Source organism: Maylandia zebra, linkage group LG23 (genome assembly GCF_041146795.1).
Source record: "Maylandia zebra isolate NMK-2024a linkage group LG23, Mzebra_GT3a, whole genome shotgun sequence".
In the NCBI taxonomy this organism is placed as follows: Eukaryota; Metazoa; Chordata; class Actinopteri; order Cichliformes; family Cichlidae; genus Maylandia; species Maylandia zebra.
The window spans coordinates 25049899-25071426 of record NC_135188.1 but is presented as its reverse complement, the minus strand read 5'-3'; the positions used below and the strand labels follow the sequence as shown (position 1 = coordinate 25071426).

Below are 21528 nucleotides of genomic sequence, written 5' to 3'. Positions count from 1 at the left end.
AGCCTCGAGTCTTTAACATTTACTATAAAATAATCTCACACTATGGTGAACATAGGTACCTAACCTACTACCTAAGAAGGTATTTGAAAAAAAAAAAAAAAAAAAAAAAAGGAAAATTGTTTAAATTGTATTAAAAAAAAAAAACTAAAAAAAAAAAAACAAGCCAAAATATCACAACCTTTATTTATATTTTATAGAAAATCTTTAATTTATTAATTGATGTACAGATAAACAGTCCAAACTATGAATTTCTTATAACATGTCTCCATCTGGTGGCTGAAGGAGCTCCCTGCAGCAGGTGCATCATGAAAACCATGTGAGAAAGCATAGCACTTGGCACCAAGAGCTTAAAGAGGACAGAGTGGCATCGCCTCTGGAGAGAAAATAAAGCAGTTTCCCTGATGTCAGAAATCAGTTTGAATGTTTCATATCCAAGCTCAGGTGGAACTGATCCGCCCCTCAGCGCTTCTTCCAGGTGAATTTCCGTCGTGCTCCCTCCTGTCCAGGCTTCTTCCTCTCCCTCACTCTTGGGTCGGGGGTCAGCAGACCAGCTGTGGAAAAAAAAAATGAAAAGAATGAAATATAACTGAACACAGGCGCAGATGAGTAAATTTTTATGTATCTATTAGTTCATTAGTACATGCATGTCATAACACAAGTAGTCCTTATGAGACTGGAGAGTGACATAAATATTTATGGTAGGGAAGATCACGGTAACGTTTAAGTAACAAAAAACACAGCAGCAAACAACCAGCTGTCACGGAGCTTTGTGGTCTCAGGAAAACCAGAGGTGATAAAAACTACACAATAAATTCAAGACTAAATAACTTTACTTTATTATAGTTGGCTAATAAAAAAGGTTAGCTGAGAAAAGAAAAGAAAAGAAAAAAGAAAGAAAACTCTGGAGAAAATACTGTGCTTTGTTCTGTTCTCCGTCAACATGATCCTACACTGCTTCAATAATGAGGTCCGACTCATGACTGATAGTGTTCCACTGTATGTTTTTCTATACAACTCTGATTTTACTGCACTACCAGTGTGTTTGGGATCATTGTCATGCTGAAAAATGTTATCAATCAGATGCTTCCTTGCATGATAGATTCAAAACCTGATGGCACTTTTCTGCGTTATTGTCACAATTACTTAATGTCAGCAGATTAGACATGTGACCCTCCCGTTCCTGGTGACAACGAGCCGGCTAAACAACAACAGCTGATTATAAGCTAACATTATGCTAGTTAATGTTAGGCTCGTGCCTCCTGAAAATCCCAAGTTCCTTGTGACAAACTCTCATACAGTATGAAAATTTATTAACTAAGTGTCTGAATGCAGCAATTCAGTGAAACTTTGTTCTCAGTGAAACTAGCATCAGCTAACAGAGGCTAACAACGGCAAAATACAGCTGTGCTTAGTAACAGGAAATTTTCTAGAGTTGCTTTGCTGTCTGAGAACTCTTGCTACAGATGAACGGTGACTTGAGTGACTCGGGGTAACCATCTCTGTTTTTTATTGCTAAGTGTTGATATTATTCAAATATGTTCATTTACAGTTTACAAAATGTGTTTGTTTGTTTTCCCTTTTTACACAAACAGCAGTAGAAACATGCCGACCGGGTGTGGCCTTTATGGGGTACAGTCTAAATTTAATATTGTTGATCTCTCCTTGCTGACTAAAACATGGCAGCTGCCATAGCTAAGGCGGTGCACTTAATTGGGAGGGGTAAAGCCTAGGTTATCCTCAGGTTTGCAAACAGACTGCTGCAGACCCGACGGCCAAGCAGTCATTCCTGTTATGCTGCTTTAAAGTCAGTGTGTAATGTAAATTCTCTATGGAGAAGTCTACACGGTAACAAAAACCAAACAGGACCTTTGCACTAACCATCCGACGACAAACTTTACGTGACTGGGACCCAAGTAGACCCCCAGACTTCCCGAATCCATGCTTAGGAAAACAGAACCCAGTAAAGGTAATATGTAATCTACTGACAGAGATTTTAGACCCTCTACCTTAAAGAACATGCTTTTCAGATACGGTTTATTTAGGCTTTACATGTCTTGTCCAGTTCTTCAAATATTTTAAGGACACACTGCAAACCACGCTTAGATATGTCCATCCAACCAAAGATTTTTAAAACCAGCTGCACAAGCTGGTGAATGAGCACTCTTTTAATCCCAAGTTGTAAAAGTATATCAGTGGTAGTAGTTTTCAGACAGGATGCTGCCGTAGGAGATACAAACAAAACAAAACAAAGCAAAACTACCCACCTTGTCTCATCACCTCCCCATCTCCCTCAGACAGGAAGCTGAGCAGCGCACGGGAAATGGCGAGTCTCAGGGCCCCCGCCTGGCTCGACCTGCCGCCACCGCTCACCTTACACTCCAAGTTGAAGCGGCCCAGCACGCCCATGAACTGCAACGGGAACATCAGCTGCTCTCTGAGAGGTATTTTTAAAAAAAAAGAAGAAGAGAAAATGACCAAGAGATAATAAGGTGAAAGAATGAAATGTGGCTGAATGGGCAGACCAGGAGTGTGCACTATTTAACAGATAGCGGTATCAACGGCGGAGGCTTAGCTAATTTAATGTCTGGTTGGGTGACTTTTCAGACAAGCGTAGAGGATCCCGGCGCTGTGAAATGCCTTCTTTTACAATCTCACCACCACATATAACAGAGTAACTTCTGACTCAGCAGGAAGAGGATAAGAGTGTGTGTGTGTGTGTGTGAGTGAGAAAAAGAAAGTGTCTGTGTTCTGGATGGCGTCTTAGGCTGAATGGCCCATAGCTGCTGACAAAGTCAATTGTCACCTCTCTGCTCCAATTACAGCCCCGTCCTCACACTGCGTGACAACACCAGCTCTGGACATTCTCTCTCTCACACACACACACACACACACACACACACACACACACACACACACACACACACACACACACACAATCACTCAACTGTGTAATTAACTTACTACAAGGAGATAAATAAAAAACGAGGCGATGCTGTGAAGAGTGAAAAAGCTGCTTTTTAATTTTTTTTTTTTTTTTTTGGAGAGGTAGGGGTGGAGGGTGGAGAGTAAAACCCATCGCGTCTTGCATTTTAAGGAAAACGGTATCTGTGAATGAAGCAGTGCAGAGGCTGTGAGGTGGAAAGGCTTATTTGCTCAGAGTGGAAACCTTCGTGCTGCTCTCCTCACCTGTCCTGCAGCACGGGGAAGTATTGGAGGTAGTCCTGGCCGTTGACGGTAATGTGTCCTGAGCCGCAGTCCCGCAGGATCACTGATGAGTCTGATGTCTTCCTCCGACCTGAGAATGACAATGAAACACAGTCTGGTTTTTTACTTCAGACACGAGTGTCATGTTTGCAAGTTTACTACAAAGGTTACCTTTTTTAACCTTCCAAATCATCCCAGAAATGACTGGGAATGGAGGAAGTTACCTGGTCTCGCATGTAGCAAGAAAACAAAACACTTTGTTTAGGCGAGGGAGGCATGAAGCATGATAATTCAGCAGAAATTACCCTCATTGATGGGCTCAATCAGACATTAGAAGGAATTGATACCCAGGAGTGTCAGACTGATGATTATTTGATGTAGACACTTACAGTGGTCTCTCTCCTGACCTGCTCCGTACATACTGATGATGTTTTGAACCAAACAATTCCATCAGACCCATTTTCACTGATTTCTAGTCCAATTCTTGTGTAATATGGGATGCCTCAGCCCTATCTCCCCGTTTCCCTTCCTTAAGAATGGCAGTAGATGATGAGCTGAAGGTCCAGATGCATCTCTCAAGTTCTGTGTCAGGTCTTTGCTGGATTATTTTCTGATTCTTAATACTCATCAACTCGACATGATACATTTCATCTACTAATAGTTTTTTAGACCAGAAACTTCTTTTGTCCTCCAATTGTTCAGTGTCCTTGATTTTTTTAAGAACACCCTGCACACCATGCTGAGATATGCCAAGTTTTTAGCTAACAGCTGTTTGAGAATCCCCTTTTTGGTGTAATGATACTATTTAATCTTAAACTGTGTTATCTTTGGAATTTTTCAGAGATTAAACAAAAGAAAAGGGTACAAATTGTGTGTTTTTGTGACAGGCTGCTAATAAAAAAAAGTGCCTAAAGATACAATTTAACAACACTGGTTCATCCCTTTAGCTAGAGCTTTTTTTAATGTTTGAATGAATCTTCAGAGAGCCTGGAGAACTAATGCTTAAGAGCACTTAAAAAACACTAGTCTGGCTCTTTGGAAGCAAAATATAAAAAACTGAGGAGGGGCTCAAGACCTTTGCTCAGCACAATAAAATCATGCTGGTTTTTTTTTTGTTTTTTTTTTAAATTTCCCCCAAATACTCTGAATTCCACAAAAACTGTGCAATGAAATTATTTGCATTTGTTTTTAAGCCTGGCTAAATCTGCTCACACTGTCACATTATCAGAGTTTTAGCCAAGACAGAAATACCAAAAACTGAATCTCCACAGACTGCCACAGATTAACGTGTTTACGTCTTGCTACAAAAACAGTTTTGGTCTTGCTAATTTATCCATTTGTGATGGCTGTGCCTGGTCATCTGGCTCCACTATGACAAGAAAACAACAGGTGGTGAGGGTGGCCATTATTTCTATACAGAATATGCATGCTGACCTCTAGTACACATGTACAGATCCCAAAAAGCCACATTAAAAGGGACATACCAGGGTGAAATCAACCAAACGTGCCTTAAACTGAGAGGTTCCTTTTCTGTGTTAAACTGTTTTTTTGGTCGATTTTCAAAACTTCTGAGACTTCTGAGAAACACATCGCTGTTGTGAACCTACCCTCCGCGGTGCTGAAGGCCACACCATTTTCATCCTTCTCCAGCAGTGGCACCAATTGCTTCAAGGACTGAGCCTCCAGCAGCCGACGGTATCGCTGAACGAACTCCTCCTCCGTGCTGCTGTACGGCATGCAAAGCATGTGCTCCATTAGCTTGATAAAACGGTCGTACTGAAGACAAATGCACAAAAATGCAAATCAAACTCTTGGACACAAAAGAGGTGCAAAATAGGACGACAAAAAGCATAAAACCTACATCATGAGTAGAGATGGTCTCCACTAGTAACAGTTCCAGCTCCTCCTTTGTCAGCCACCGGCTTGGGCCGAGAGAGCTAATGGAAACAGGAAGAGATGCGAAATAAAAAAACAAATTGCCAAAACCGCTTTAAAGACTTTTGATTGTGGACTCTTCCTCCTCTTACATCAGCTGGGCATCCTGGGAGAAAAGTCCTTTGGCCCTCAGACGGTCTTGGTGCTTCTCGATTTTCAGGATTTTGCCATAAAGATCCTAAAACAACAAAAGCTTTCCTCAGTCTTATAGAAAAATCTTACTGAACACAAATCAGGGTTGAAAACGGGATTTTAAGGGGAACATCTTTCTCCATTGCCCATCCTGGCCCTCCACAGTCAGATTTAAGCCCTACATCAACACTGACATGGGGCCTAAAAATCCAACCAAAGCTCTCGAGAACGAGAAAAAGTTCAGCCGTATTCTAACCAGAAGAGGAGAAACAGTTTTCATTCCATTTCTATTTTACCCATTTCATAGACTGAACAACTAATGAGTGATGGAAATGGAGTGATCTGCCCAAAAGCCCTTTCTTCTGTTTAGGAAGTAACTTTCATTCCCAGGAAGTCTTTTCCCCTCCTTCAGGCAGCTGTTTTTCTTCCTTCTGTTAAAGTCTAAAGCGCCAAAAGGATTATGAAAATAACCACAGCACTTGTCTGACTCTCTTCTCTGTGGCCACAGAGGAACGGTTAAACCTTGCTGATTGGCTGCATCCGCACAGCACCTTCTGGCAGGGCAGCGCAGGGGTGTACGAGGGTTGATTTGTGCTTTAGAAAGAAATCATTGTGACATGATCATAAAGCACTGATTCACTGCTCTTTATTTTGCTAACAGCTTTTACACCTACATCGCCCGCTGCTGATTTTTGGCACAATCTTGCTCATTTAACTCATTGAAAGCATGAAAGTCAAAGTCTGAATGTTCTGTGTACAGTTACTGATCATTTCTGCACAATAAAAGATGGATGAGGTACAGATTTCTTTGTCAACATCTTGTTTAATTAAACCTAAACGTCACAAGTGACGCCCTGAAGCTTCATCCTTCTTTTTGACTCTATGCTTATGAAATAAACCTCATGCTCTACTAAATAAGTCTTCAAACAAGAGACTGAGACCATAGCTTTATCAGTAAAGAGTTTACTGAGGCCATAATTGGAGGCTCATTTTCACATGGATTTCTACACAGACTACTTCCTGTGACCAGAGTTGCAAGTTTAAGACACCTCAGCGTCAAACTGAATCATTGTTAAGTGACTTTAGACATGTGCCAGATGGGCTGGTCTGAGTATTTCAGAAACTGCTGATCTGTTAGGATTGTCCCACACAACCTTCTCCAGGGTTTACAAAAAAAATAGTTTGAAAAAGAGAAAATGTCCCGGTGACATCAGAGGTCAGCTGAAAATGATGGTTTCCATGTGATAGGAAGGCAACAGTAACTCAAGAAACTACTCGTTACAACCAATGTGTGCAGAAGAGCATCTCAACAGCAGCAGAAGACCACACAGGACCACGCCTGTCAGCTAACAACAGGAAACTGAGGCTATAATTCACACAGGCTCACCAAAACTGGACAATAGACGTTTTGCAGATCTGAATCAGGATTTCTTCTGCAAGTTTCAGTTGGTAGGGTCAGAATTTGGTACAAACAACATGAAAGCATGGATCCATCCTGCCTTATATCAATAGTTCAGGTTGCTGCTGGTGTAATGGTTTGGAGGATATTTTCTTTATACACCTCTCTGCATTTAATCATTAGTCATTATTAATCTCTTCCACAGTGTGTCTCTTGTCCTGTCTTACTCTCGTCACCCCTACTGGTCGCAGCAGATGGCCGCGTCTCCCCAAGCCTGGTTCTGCTGGAAGTTTCTCTTCTGTTAGGAGTTTTTCCTTCCCACAGTCGCCAGGTTCTTGCTCATATTGGGGCCATTTAATTGTTGGGTTTTTCCTCTCCAAAGAAGCTGTAACTAATGAATTGACCAGTGAGCGTAGAGTTAAAGACCCAGACAGGTCAAGACTTTAGTGTAAAAGGTGCTAATTTCTTTGCAGCCTTGTTGAGAAACTGAAAATAAAGAACTTCATATCAGCCTTTAGTGGAAAAAAAACTAAAAATCATGAGAATAAAAGCAGATTACAACTAAACACTTTTAAAGGATAAAAACTCTTTTCTATTTTTCTACTAATTTTCTATTAGTTTTCTTTACAGTTTAATTTCAGTCAGTTTGTAATGTCATGATGCATTTGCTCATGTATTGTGTAGTAAAATTGACCTCGGCAACTGTGCTGCACAACTGAAGCAGAGCTGGAAGGAGCAAAAAAAATCTGGAGTTAAATACCCGACACTAGAGTTTCGCTGAGCGGCGGATCAATGCCGCGCTGGGGGTAACCTGGGGAGAATGTGTCATGGCGACGGACACAGACAGAAAGGCAGACAGACGGTAGGGTAAGATCGGGGGAAGAGAAGGAGGAGAGGGTGGGCATGCTGGTCACGTCCCCGAGGCAGTCCCCACCCCCACCCCACCTTAGCCACACAGCGCCTGGGTGAGAACTCATTTCCCCGTCAATTATTCACCAGATGTTTGTTTAATTCCTTCTTGATAGAGTGTGCCTAATCCGCTGCCACTCTGACCAGCGACAGAGGGGTACGGGAGGAGGAGAGAAAAAGAAAATCAAGCAAACATCAAGGAAAAACCAATTTTCTTTACAAAAAGAAAAAAAAATACAGTAATAGAAAAATCAGAAAAAAAGAAGGCGAGAGGAGAAGGCAGCTTGAGTTACACGTGTGCAAACACTGGCTCCTACAATGGCGAGGAATAATTCGCATGGATTGGCGGGATGAAAGGAGGTGGCGGCGGAGTAGTGGGCCAGTATCTGGATACATTTAAGTTGAGGCTGTTACAGAGACAGACAGTCAATAAAGGCTCTTCAAATGCACGTTCAGAGCTCCGGCTACGTGAGAACGAGGCATTAACTACCAGCATTTATTCGGTCTTCGTGTGGAAAAGGAAGGCGAGTTCTCGGGCCTCCCTGGAGTTGTGGCCATAAAGGGTTCAGCGGAGCAGCGAGCAGGTTAATGTGCCACGCCGGCTGAGAGGAGAGCAGCCGAGCACGAAGGCTGCTTCTTTACACGCCACTGCCCCCTCCTGGCAACGCTCCCGGGGCTTGTGAGACAGCGAGACGATGGGTAAAGGGCAAAGGATGGGAAGGATGGGAAAGACAGACATGTCTGACATACCTATTTAAACCCACAGCAGGGGGTGCAGATTACAGCTGCAGGGCAAAACGATGTGTGTGTGTGTGGGGACAAATATTCACATATCATCCCCCTCTTCTCTCTCTCCTTCTCTGTGTTGCAGATACAATCAGACAGAAGAACAAGCGTGAACGGTGTGCCTGCTCATCTGCCCCACTCATCCTCCTCTTCATCGCCCAGCCCTGCTTCCCTCCAAATCCCCGAGGAGGAGGTCTTCCCCGTAGCGGGACAAAGCCTGACAACCAGACACCTTTGATGGGACTCGAATCCTGGACATAAAAAAATAAAACTACACCGTTTATTCCAATCAAAAGGGTTTTAAAATTCTGTTGTGTTTGTATCTTTGTCTCAAACGGCTGTTTTGCTATTACACAGGCCAAACACATCATTTGATCTATTTTTAATACAAATGATCTCGGCACTGCAGGACAAAAATGCCCTGAAATTATTTTTCTTAGTGGAGTCTGGATATACTGCTGATGTGCGTTTACTTTCTGTTGTAGTAGTTTTTAAATTTTCCCTCTTTTGTGGTCTCAACACCAGTATACGGTTCATCTTCACTTTAAGAGGCTTGAAATGTTTGTATATTTCATTTCTGGAGTCACCGTGTTCACATGATTTTCAGAAAACTTGACCTCTGACCTTGACTTCAAATTTAAATATTGGTCTGACTATTGGTGACCACTGATATTCGAACTCTCTGAGATTTGCAGTAGATGAACCTAAGACAGGAAGACAGGTCCTGTTTGGTATGTTTAGTAAGCACCCAGAGAGCAGGTCTGGGTGCTTAGGCTAAGCCGATCCCAAAGCCACCCTCAAACATCACATGTACACAGACACAGACAGAAGAGGATGAGGGGAATGAGAATCAGTATGTATGTAAGTGCTAATTGGTGCCCCCTGAAAGCCTGAACTGAGCAGTTTCTGTCATATTTCAGGCCTGCTCAAAGAACAAAATGCCCGGGTGCATCAGAAGTTAGTGAGGGTGGTGTCTGCTTACGGAGTACGGAGCTACCCTTGGAAAAACTCAACCTATTCTAATGGTGTGAAAACCAAATCTTTATTGAGATATAATGAGGTGTCAAAACTCCTCATTAAGGGTGCAGGGAGGTCACCAAATGTTGTGTTTACGGGGGAAAGAGTTACGATTAAGGATCTGAAAGCCAGCACTGGGGTGCCAAGATTGGAGCCTCGACTGCCTTCTGTTTACACGGACAGACTGACTGAACAACACAATGTTAAAGGTCAGTGAGCCAGCCTGTGACTGTGTATGTGCTTATTTAAAGAAAAGTTGCTAAAATGATATAAAAAGTTGCAAAACCCAGTGGCAAATTTGTTAAGTTTGCAACAACGAGGCAAACTAACGCACAATGTCAAGTTGAAGAGGTGAGATGATAAACATCTCCACATGAAGAAAATAGAGTCTGTAATTAGCTTAAACAATAAACCTCTGCAGGTGGGCTTGTGTCTGATTATATAACTGCGACATCAGGTAAGGAAATCACCCCAGACTTGAATTAAAGATAATGGCTGTCTGTGCTGTGATTTCAGCTGTATTTAAATGTAAAATAATCACCGAGGGGGAAAGTTAGATGCAACAAAAGCTCTAGTACTTTTATTCTGTCACACGGTGCACAGCCTGAGAGCAACAGAAGCAGGAATGTCCGTGTTCTTAGCAAGTCCCATTCCTGATAACTAAGACTGGAGGAAAATGACATGTGATGCTCACTGCTTAGATTAAAAGCTGAAGATGTACAAAACTATTATCGAAATGCCAATATTGACCAATGAATACCTACACAACAGACGGATATTCAGGTACAACACACCCCCCCAAAAAACAAAGCAAAAAACAACCAAACCCAAAACTGTCACAGTGTTGTGAATTCCTTTGTGCTAAAAGTCTTCACAAGTCTTCAAGAGCCCTAACAAAAATAAAATCCTCCATTAGTTTTGTTTGCTGAGATTTGGGGGCTGGGTGATTAGGTATTCCACAGGGATCCATTCTTGGACCTCTTTTATTTATTCTTTACACAATATTATCTCTGTCATCTGCAATTTTTTATGCAGAAGACACCATTTCATATGCCACCGTCTCTTCCCTTGATCTGACCATTGCAAATCTGCAGCTGGCTTCTGATAAATTTTAGAAATCTGCTATTGCACATAAACTTGTTTTAAACAGTGACAAAACTAAATGCGTGATATTAACAAGATTTACAAGGTCCCCTAAAAGTATCCGGGAACTACCCTTCATATTCAAATGCTTTATAGTCATAAAATCCAAATGGTTGACTGATATAAATCCTCGGGCTGGATGAATTTAAAAAATCATTTAAAAAAAAAAAAATCATCCAGAAAAGTTTTTTCTGTGTTCATTTTGAAAACATATCTCAGTCTATGTCAAAAAGCAAAACATTAAGGACGGTCAAGAGTGTACAAAACCAACAGGTAATGATGCAACCCTCACCGTGAAGAAATGTTTGCCAATCAAAAGCCCACAAACAATAACAGAGCGCACAATTTTTTGAAAATCTGCACCCTGGCCGGAGTTTTTCCAAAGCTCAATTTTCAGTGATCCAAAATGCCATTTATGTGTGGACGTAGACTGGGAAGCTACATCCAGATTTTCAGTTTTAACGCGCTGGTTTCAGTTCCACACAAAAGAAAAACTAACCAATCAAGTCATAAATAACAGTTTGCGAATAACATGACGTGGCATCTGGTGTAGTGTAACAGCTTTACTTCCTTGGTGGAAGAAGTTGTCTGATGGCAGCTGAAGCAGGGAAATAAATATAATATATATACTATAAATACTTAAGTTCATAGTGTTTTCCAACAACTACATCAGCTGACAAGAACTGCATTTAAATGTGAGCTATGAAACTACATCTCTTAGTGACATGCAGCCTATATTACAAAAACAACCTTTTGCTGCAGTTTGAAAACCAGCTAAAAAAATTACATTCATGCAGGGCTATAAAAAATATCTTCAGCTACAAGAAGAACAGGAAGTCGTGCAGCAGATTGTGGGTTAGTCCTGACCTCAGACTGTAAGTACAGAAACAGACTCAAGGATATGCCATAAAAACATAAATAAAAACTACTGTTGGTACTATGTTTTGTAAATTCATGGTACACAGATAAACCTTCGGTATGACAGATGAAAGATGACCTCAAAAGGTTCAACATGAATCCAAACAGGTGAAAATAAGCCTCCATCTCTGCAGCAGGTTCCCCCCTGAGATTCGCATGTTAAGCTGGACTACCTCTGACCTCCTGCTCGCCTCACCTCCCTCTATTCTCCCACCTCTTCCCTCACACCGCTGCGTGGAAAAGAGGATCTGACTTCGCTGCTCCTCCAGGGAACGGCACCGTCTTCTTTCAACTCACTCTGTCTGAATAGGATATGACCCGAGGGTGCGGGAAGCAGGGAGGGAGCAGGTGAGGAAGAGCTGGGGATTTGAGGGGGATGAAGGTTTAACTGACAGCGCTGCTCGCTGCTCCAGCTGTACTGCCGTACTCACATGCATGAGGGAGTAGTAGGACTGCTTGCCAGTGTAAAACAGGAAGTGAAAGGGCCGCCCGTCTGCTCCCCACTGGACAGCTTTATGGAGAGGAAAATGAATCAGCTCTGGAAACCCTCAGTTAAAAAAAATGAATAAAAAATGCATTCAGGAGCAGATTTACATACCTCTTTGCTTGGGAAAGATTTCATCAGGATGCTGGAAATAAAAACAGATTTTTTTCAGTAAAAAAAAAAACCCAAATAAATAAAATCAAACAACTGGTGATGTGTAGAGCTTTAAAAGCCACCACTCCTGAGCTCTACTCAGGAACCATCTTTTGCTTCTGTTTACCCCTCAAACTCACTGATGTACCAGACAAGTACCTGTGCTTGTGATGTTTATATTTATACTGGTGACCACAGTGAACGAGACAATTTACCAACCTACCTGAGGTCAAACTGAAAAGATCAAGGACATTTCATCATAAAAGCACCAGAACTGATGCGTTCCATCAAACTGCTGCTTGTGTTTCCACTGTAGACCCACCAACATTAGAGAAATTACTCAGCACTAAGCTTCTTTTGTTTGTTTTTTACATCCCTTTCAATCTTTAAAAAAAGGACAAAAACAAAAAAAAAAAAACAGGTAAATTGAACAGACCATCTCTAAACTAAATTTGTTTCATTTGTTCTTTTCTATTTTAATATTTCAACTACATATTTCCTTTAAGAAAAGGGCAAAAAAAAAAAATTGGGACAATATGAAACAACAATGCTGGCGTCTACAAAAACTGGTTTTGAAGAAAGTGGAGCCCTGTCCCAGTTCAGATTTTATTTTTGTTTTTCTTTTTATTGTGCCCACCATGGAACGTGTCCTCCTGAGAAGTTCTTGTCCAAGATCATAGATGGTAAAGAAAATCAGACGTATCTGTGTCCACTGGTTGATCATCTACATCGTCGTCCTCCACAGAAACTGGCTCATCCATATTAATGTTTTGTGTCCAGATATGATGAACCACAGCTTGGCTTATTGTAAATCTGCTTATTTTTGCATGCTACAAACTGGAGATGTGTACTGTGAAAGCTAGCGACTAAACCGAGTTGGTCTGCACATGTCTGTACCTTTTCATGTGGACGTTTAGATTGGAGCAGTGGGGATAAAGGGGGCTGTTTGTTCAGGGAAGGAGACAAACAGGTAAAGAGGGAAACCCCTAACTTCTCTCTGACAGTGTTAGTGACCTCACAGTGTGTTTATGATTTCAGTTTTGGCACTGATTATTGTTTTATAGTCTCATATTATAAATGGGTTGAAACCGACCCAAACAACACAAAGATGAGAATTTTCACCAGAGCATTTTATCATTTTGTAAAATTCAATTTTTGTCTTTTGTTTTGTTTAAACAGAGATTCCTGACAATGTGAAAAAGCCTTGAAGCAATAGCCTAATTTAAAAGGTGTTGCCACGACAGGTTAATGGAAGTAAATAGGGGAAAAAAGAGAAACGCTTAACCAACAAGTAAATTAAACCGTGCAGTCTTACCTTCATGAGCGGCCGAGCTGTCTTCTCAAACAGGCCGGAGGGAAAAAGGTACGTGATGCTTCTCTGTGGGCGAAAGACAGAGAAACAAACAAACAAATACATAAATAAATAAATAAAAGGAGATGGCAGTTTGAGAGATGATGGCACATTATGACAACGCTGACATGTCCACACAACAGAGGTCACACCAACAAAGTGACAGAGTAAGAGGTGCAAGCTGCTTGCGGGTTCAAGGAAAGGCGAGCAAGGTGTGTGTGTGTGTGTGTGTGTGTGTGTGTGTGTGTGTGTGTGTGTGTGTGTAGTTAGAGGAGAAAACAAGCATGAAAAGGCACAAGTTTAGGCTTTGTTGACAGCGAACAGAGGACACTGTGGATGTCTAACAGTTCACTCCGAGTTCATCCTCTGCTGTGTGTGTTATTAGCAGGGCTACAGATGGCATTGGAAATGTGTGTGTGAGGGAAGAAAGGCCCCTCATCAAGACAGCCTGCTCATCTCTCTCCCTCTTCATCCCACCATCTCTGCACTCTTCCTCCTGTCCTGCTCTCTCTGTCGGTTCAATTAGCGAGGCAGCAGGTGCTGCGGGGAGAGAGCAGGTTGCTGCCTTTAAGGTTGTCAAAACGACGGAAAAGTAGGAAGAAAAAAGGGGGCCGGTCGAGGGAAATGTCTGTGCTAAAGCTGTGAGAGGCAGGAAGAGGAAGACAAGTGAGGAGAAGTTAAAGGGTAGGAAAAAAAAATAAAAGGAGGAGGAAAAGGGAAAGACGAGGAACAGATGAAGACGCACCTGTGTGTCCCCAGAGAGTTGACAGAGATGTGGAAGAGCTCCCCGAGGGGGGAAAGACGGAGTGACAGAGGGGAAAAGACGACTTAGCAGAGCCACAGCGCACAAAGATATTTTTTTTTACTTCATGGTGAAATAGGAAGCTGCAACAGGACAGACAGTAGTGGAGGAAAAGATCAAAGACGAAGATGAACAGAGTTATTTTAAACCTACAAAACCACGAGTGAAGATTCAAAACTTCACAAATTCACTGCACGATTCAATATCTGTGAGATTTTTTAACATTTTGTAATATTTCGAGTATTGCAATAATATATACCGTATTTCACGACCATAAGGCGCACTGTCAATGAACGGTCTGTTTTCATTCACAATGCGCACCGGATTACAAGGCGCATTAAGTGAAACAAAACAGTCAGATACGTCACACTTTAGTCAACCTTTTCTTCTTGCTTCCTCCACCTCTGTGCCATTGATTCACCAATGCTGAATTCTCTCACAGCTGCTCTATTCCCATGTTGTTGCAGTATATTAATGACTAACCTCATATTGTGGATGGATTATCTCAGTTGTTCTCCTGACTGAAGTTTGGTCTGTTTACAGCATCCTGCCATGCGATTGCATTTGGTGAGGTCTCCCGTTGACTTTTATTGAGTGGAAAAAGGTTAGCATTCGTCCTCCAGCTTGACTGTGTTTATGTTATGCTAACGTAGCTGTGTCGCTAGCGATGGCATAGCACATCATTATATACCAGCTAGCCCAACTTCAGCAACCCTAAAAAAGTCACTGCTGTTCAGTTTTCTGTCTTCATTTATGTTGGAAGTGATGGCAGAGCTGTAAGTTTGAATTCTTTCAGATATCTCTCAGTCAGAACATGCTATATCATGTTTAGGTAGAAGCTAGCGAGCTAACTTCCTGCTAACTTCTAACTCTGTTGAATTTCATAAATTCTGTTTTCATGGATGTTAAACTTAATTGTTACACCTGGTAAAGCAGCAACGGGACCTGAAGAGGACGGTTTTTTGACCCAGATTACTCTGCCAGGCTCCTGACTACAATAGCCATAATGCTCCAACAATCCATCAAGCAGTGCGGCTTCATAGCTTACCAAAGTCGTACTAAAACATTTCTGACTGATTTTTGAGCGCTGTGTACCACATAAAATCAGTTCGAGGTCAGCAAGCACAACCAGAATTCATACTTAAGGCGCACCGGATTATAAAGGGCACCGTCGATTTTGAGAAAATTAAAGGATTTTAAGTGCGCCTTATAGTGCGGAAAGTAAGGTACTGCAAATAATGTTCTCAAAGTTAGACTTTGCCAGTATCTGTTTATCCAATAAGATAAAGTTGTCTCACTTCAGTTATTGAGATTGTCAAACAATTCAACACTTGCTGAAACCTGCCGTAAAAGTTGCCATAACAGCCGACTTGACAACTGAATGGAGTCAAGTTGTCTGTTACATGAAACCAGTTTCTAATAATACAGCAATTAATTGTGATAAAAAAATACAAAGACAGAAATTCATATTTAACTATTATATTTGCACTCAGCAGCCTTCCAGTTCTGGGAGGGTCCTGTGCTGGATTCCCCCCCAATGCAGCCAGTTTAATATAGGTTTACTCGACTAACACTATCACAGCTGCATGAGATGCCACAAATGTACTCAAATGTATAATTTTTTCAAAAATCAGTTTAGCTAAATAAGACAAATTTTTTCAAGTTCCAGCTTCTAAAGACTAAAGACCAGAGACTGTATATAAAAGATGGAATCCTACTGCCTATGGTAGACCCAATTTCCCTTTATTTTTTCAAATATAGTTTGTACAGTAGCAGATAATCTCTAACTGGTACATACTTTTATTTTTGTTTTTCAGTTCTTACCGGTAACAGCTTGTAGGTACACTACTGCCGCCTTTTGGTTGTAGCAGTGTGTTACATCTTAGCAGGAACCAGTTAAAAACAAGCAAACTATGAGCTTCAAGATCATAAATAGCTGCATGGACAATTTATATATAATTTAATGACTGAATATTCAAAAATTGTGATCATCGCTAACAAGAACGCGACCAAAACTAAAGCACAAACTTCATGAATGTTTTTTTTTTTTAATGGCAGTTAAGCTTTATCTGTATTCATATGTATGAGTTATACAGTTGCTATGAAGGGAGAAGCTAGCCTAGTTGGAAATTTTAACATGATGTGGGGATTGACCCACTATCGGAAGCAGCCTCGTGGCCATTAGAGGAACTGCAGTTAGTGACACTTTTTTCAGCCTCCTTATTACCTCTAAAATCAGAAATCATCTTTTATTCGCCTTTGTTTAACCTGATAATGTTCTAAGCACTTTATAAACAGTTCCCTAAAAATGTTTCATTTATTTATGATTAATCTATTAAATATTGTCTAACTGTTTCAGTGCTCGTTTACTTGCAAGTAAATTTGGCTCAAAAAGTCACCAGAGTCCCAGAAAAGAGAAAAAAACCCAAATAAATAAAAAAAATCTGAGATTTTTTGGGCCTTTCTGGGTCTGCGCTCTGTATTAATTCCTCCTCCTGGCTGCAAACATCCTTTTGATTTTCCCTGGGTCTTTATCACCGTCACACCTGAAGAGTCTGGACTCCAAACTGGAGCGCAGGGATTTCTCAGGTGCCCCACTATGCACCTCTGCAGTCCTCCCAAATTTTCCTCTTTCCCTCCACGCATCCAAGTCCAGGCTGCTGGCCGTCGCTTCGGCTTTCACAGCCTGGCGCAAACAGCTCACTTCATTATTTGTGAGGGGCACTGGGGACTGGACGAGGGACGGGTGGGAAATCGAGCTAAATGGTTAGAGCAGTGAGGGCTAATGTATTGCCAAAAAAAAGAAAAATCACAAACAAGCTTTGGGTGCATTTAAGGGCGTTGCTAATAGCAATGATGCAGTGGATTAGACAGACGCGGCCACACCTGCCTGCTGCACGTGGAGCCAAACGACGCTAATGATGCTGACAAAGAGTGGAGGCTTTAAACGCATCAAACTTCTGCCTGCAATGCCAGATAGGATGGTGTGAGGGGGAACGACATACCAAAGATGGCCTACGGTGGATTCAAAGCCACCATGCTACAGTAGGAATCTACACTGCCGCACAAACTCAGCATTTCAGAGATTTACAGCTCACTGTTCACTGCTAAAGACTCCAAAATTTATTGTTTTTAATTTACAGAAATGTTCCTAAAAAGGAAATTCAAACAAACAGGAGTCAACCACAGTTTGTTTGGGACTTTTTTTAGTGGCGTATTAATCCACATTTAGTGGCTTTCTGAGCATTTGACTGAGATGTGATATAAATATGTCATCTGCTCAGTGGATCTGGAGGTTTTAATGTCTAGAGAGGTGGGAAAAAATAAACAGACTCCACAATTTAATATAGTGAACGTCAGCAAATGCCATACGTACAGTCCCTTAAACTCAATCGCTTCATTAGCTGGGATCACATATCCAAATGGGATTAGACACTTTTTAGTGAAAGAAAATGTCAGATGGACGGTAAGCAAAGATCTGGGTCTAAGACTGCAGTTTTGCCCAAAACGAGATGGCATTACGCTCATTTAAAACTGGGTGTAAAAAGGTTAAAAGACTGGCTGTTGAAGATGGCAGCAGGAAACACAGAGCACGAGGAGACATCAGCAGGTGTGTAGTTCAGCAGTAAGTGTGGCTGCAGGGTGGTTGTTGTAATCTTAGATGTGAGGATTAGCCTTTTGTCTAGGGTAGGGCTGCCACGATTAGTCGACTAGTCACGACTACGTTGACTATCAAAATCGGAGACAACTAATTTAATAGTCGACGCGTCGTTTGAAGTAGGGCTGGGCTATATCATACCGTTCACGGTAATACTGGTGTAATTTTGGGCAACGATAGGAAAATGAAATATTGCGATAGAATATGGGTAAAACGTGCATGCGCAGTGCCTTTGTTTACATACACACATGGCGGCGACGCAGAATGAAAAGAGCGAAAGTGGATCGTTGAATGAAACGGATGAACCAGAATTGGTTTGTAAAAATGCTGCAACTTCAGTGGTGTGGAACTGGTTTAGCTTTCGTCCGTCAGATACACAACAAAGCACTATTTTTGATAGCGCATGCTAGCGGGCCGTCGTTATTACCGTGTTGTTTGGAAACTACGGCACACTTAAAATCAATCCTTTGATTTTTCTGAAAATCGACAGTGCCCCTTATAATCCCGTGTGCCTTATGTATGAATTCTGGTTGTGTTTACTTCCCTCGAAACGATTTTATGTCGTACACGGCGCTCGAAAATCTGTCAAATGTTTCAGTACGACTTTGCTAAGCTACAAAACCGCACCGCTTGATGGATTGTCGGAGCATTACGGCTATCGTAGGCAGGCGCCTAATATTACCGTATTGTGTGTGTATAACCTCTTTTTAAATTTTGTGGATATTAAACATGGTTATGCTGAGGATATGTCGGCCAGTTTCCACTGGAAATGCCTTTTGGTTAAACTGTCAGCAAGGAATTTGCACCGTTACATTTTTATATAACTTTAATGCACATAAAAAAACAGCTGCTTGTTTAAGTGAAAATACATTGATGGGGTTTTTTGCACTAATGAAGTTGTGGAGTTGTGAAGTATTTTGTCTAGTGTCAATTATATCGTCAGTTATATCGTTATCGCAAATTTTCAAATGTATATCGTGATAAATATTTTTGGTTATATCGCCCTGCTCTAGTTTGAAGCTTTGTAAGAAAGATGCAGGAATAAGTAGTAGGATTTAATTGTGTAATAACGGACTGAAACAGAAGATGGCAGCACTGCATGTACAAGGATGCCAGCTGCCGTTAAACCCCAAAGAAGAAGAAGCAGTGTCCGGTATTGTAGCTGTGTCCAAATTCAGGGCCGCATCCTCCTGAGGCCGCATTTGTAGGCCGATTACGTCCAAATTCGAAGACTCCTCCAAATGCAGCCGAAAAATGCGCCCTCCTTTTCCCCAGATTTGAAGGATGGGTCGAGTGTATCCTTCGTGGCCCAGCTATCCCAGAATTCATAGCGCGGCCCTGCTCAGTTTCCAACAATGGCAGCAGCTAGCTAGTTTTAATATTACTCTTATTATTCTTTCTGGGTCACAAAATAAACGTTTAATATATTTTCAGGCGAGAATGTAGCTGTGTAAACTTCAAATATCTGCTCAGTTTATCAAGACACCACATATTTTCAGAGACGTCTGTTACCCACTAGCTTGATAGCTTGATAGCAAGGCTCACTAGAGCTGCGAAAAACACCGGACTCCCAGCAAATCGTTTTCAAACCCACCGCTGTCTTTCACTACTCAGGTTAAACATGATATATAAGTCACTTAGATAACTTAAAAATGTTATTGTTTGATTTCTTTCAGTTTTTTGTTTTGTTCCTGAGTAAATCAGTTTGGCTGAGATTAAAGTTATAGTTTTTACACAGCTGAATAAACGTCAAACAGACAACTGATCATCAGAAGTGTGAGATGGTCGAGAACATACTCCGGTGTCCTGTTATATTTTAGATAGCAAGGAGCAGACGGCTGAGTTTATTAAACTCCACCGAGACAATCTGCAAATTTCTATAAAAGCTTAATAAACTATCATCTGCTCTTTATTTTTAGTTAGCACATACCTTAAACACTTCAAGCTTTAAGCTAATGATAGTTATATAAGAGCAGACACATGCTGATGCAATAAGCTGTACGTTTTACGTCCAATGGATGCATGATCTGATTAGTCGACTAATCGCAAAAATAATCCGTGACTAGTCGACTATCAAAATAATTGTTTGTGGCAGCCCTAGTCTAGGGTCACCTGCGTTTCCCAGTAGCAGGAGAAAAGACAAGAAAGGAGAGTGCTGGGGCAGATTTCAGATACTACACAAACATCACTTTCACACTCCAAGCCAGATGAGATCACTCACTCACGCCAGCTTTCTGTTGATTTGCAGTTATATTTCTATATTTTCTTTTCGCAAGTGCCAAAATTAAGTGACCCCTGCCCAGGCCAGCTCCTGACCTACATCAATTGCAGATACCTTTGCAAACACCACTGTCAAGTACTCAAGACTCACTAAAGAAGTGCTGAAAATCCCCAACTATGTCATGTACAGCTTAAAATGGTGCAAAAAAAATCACATGAAAACCTCGCCGTTCTCGTCTTTTTATCCTTTATTTCCCACATAAAGCATCCTGCCTATGTGTGATGCTTTAGAAGCTGCTGCCAAATTCTTTCTAATTAAAGCGAACTTACATCGATGTCCTCCTGGGTGAAGTTCTCGGGATCTTCTCCCATCATGTTGGCCAGGTGGCGTTTCCCGATTTCGTACTCCTCCACCTGCTTTTGGATGTACTCCAGGGTGAACTTCTCCGGTCCAGCGGCCGCCAGGTTCTTCCTGCACAGGGCAGAGCTCACACATACCTGCCTGCTCAGCAGCACCTGGGGACGGGGGGAAAAGAGCCATTATTGTCAGACAAATATCCAGGGCAGCTCGATAACACAGCCGAATTACAGTTAAGAGCTCAGTAAACTGACATAAAGCACCTCAACGACTGTGGCACATTCATGAAACTACAGACGTGGTGACAGGTTCTTAATTTAAATATCCGTCAGCGGAGATTTGGCTAACAAACCCTGCTAGAAGCCGCTAACTCAAGGACGAGGAAGTTTCGTCCTTTATTTAAACATATTCGCGTGCGTTAAAGGTGAAATAACGCGTTAAAATGTCACACGCTACGTTAATTCTACCTGTTGGCTTACCTGCGTGGCGACTGTGTTTATACTCGAGCTGCATGTCATACATTTCCCCAGAAACGAGCCCACGGTCCGCACACAGGACGCCGCCATCTTTGCTGACAGCGGTGACGTCCGAGGCGGAAGTTGTCTACGTCAGAAACACGTGCGGTAATCCGTAAAAATAAAATAAAATAAACTCTGTCCGCTTAATAAAACAACAACAACAACAACAACAACGTTATTAGAAGTGTAAATTCTAAAATCAGGAGTTTGTTTTAGTTTCTTTGCAGCCCTTTTCTGTTTAAAACAATGTCCTGATTTATGTATGTAGATGAATGTTGCTGGTGTCTTTACAGTTTACAATTTTAGAAGAATTACCCCTGAAAATATGGCATAATATACACCCCACCAAGAATTAGATGCTGATAGTATGAGTGAGGCATAAGTAATTTTAGCAAAGGGAATAAAGTGTAGACCTCAAAACTGTGCCAAACAAATAAGAAATTTAGGTCAGTAGTTTGTATTTCAGGCTGTAAAATTGACATTATTTGAAGATGATTATCAGCTGTTTGTGTATATATGTATAAAAAGGGTGGTCTTTATT

At 41.5% G+C, this 21528-nt stretch overlaps 1 protein-coding gene across 2 annotated transcripts; it reads right to left on the bottom strand.

The window, feature by feature from the left end:
- Window positions 1-164: 164 nt before the first annotated feature.
- On the bottom strand, window positions 165-21098 carry mrps9 (mitochondrial ribosomal protein S9). Of its 2 annotated transcripts, none has more exons than XM_004562600.6 (11): window positions 20949-21098; window positions 20442-20627; window positions 13396-13458; window positions 12042-12072; window positions 11875-11954; window positions 5232-5317; window positions 5066-5141; window positions 4812-4980; window positions 3187-3295; window positions 2265-2434; window positions 165-551 (listed from the first exon to the last, which is right to left on the bottom strand). In XM_004562600.6, exons 1-11 carry the CDS (start codon window positions 21033-21035, stop codon window positions 460-462), a joined length of 1149 nt encoding a protein of 382 aa, XP_004562657.3. In that variant the 5' UTR covers window positions 21036-21098; the 3' UTR covers window positions 165-459. The 2 variants fall into 2 exon arrangements, with proteins under 2 accessions (XP_004562657.3, XP_076736409.1); XM_076880294.1 differs by lacking the exon at window positions 20949-21098 and adding an exon at window positions 20733-20896.
- Window positions 21099-21528: the final 430 nt, after the last annotated feature.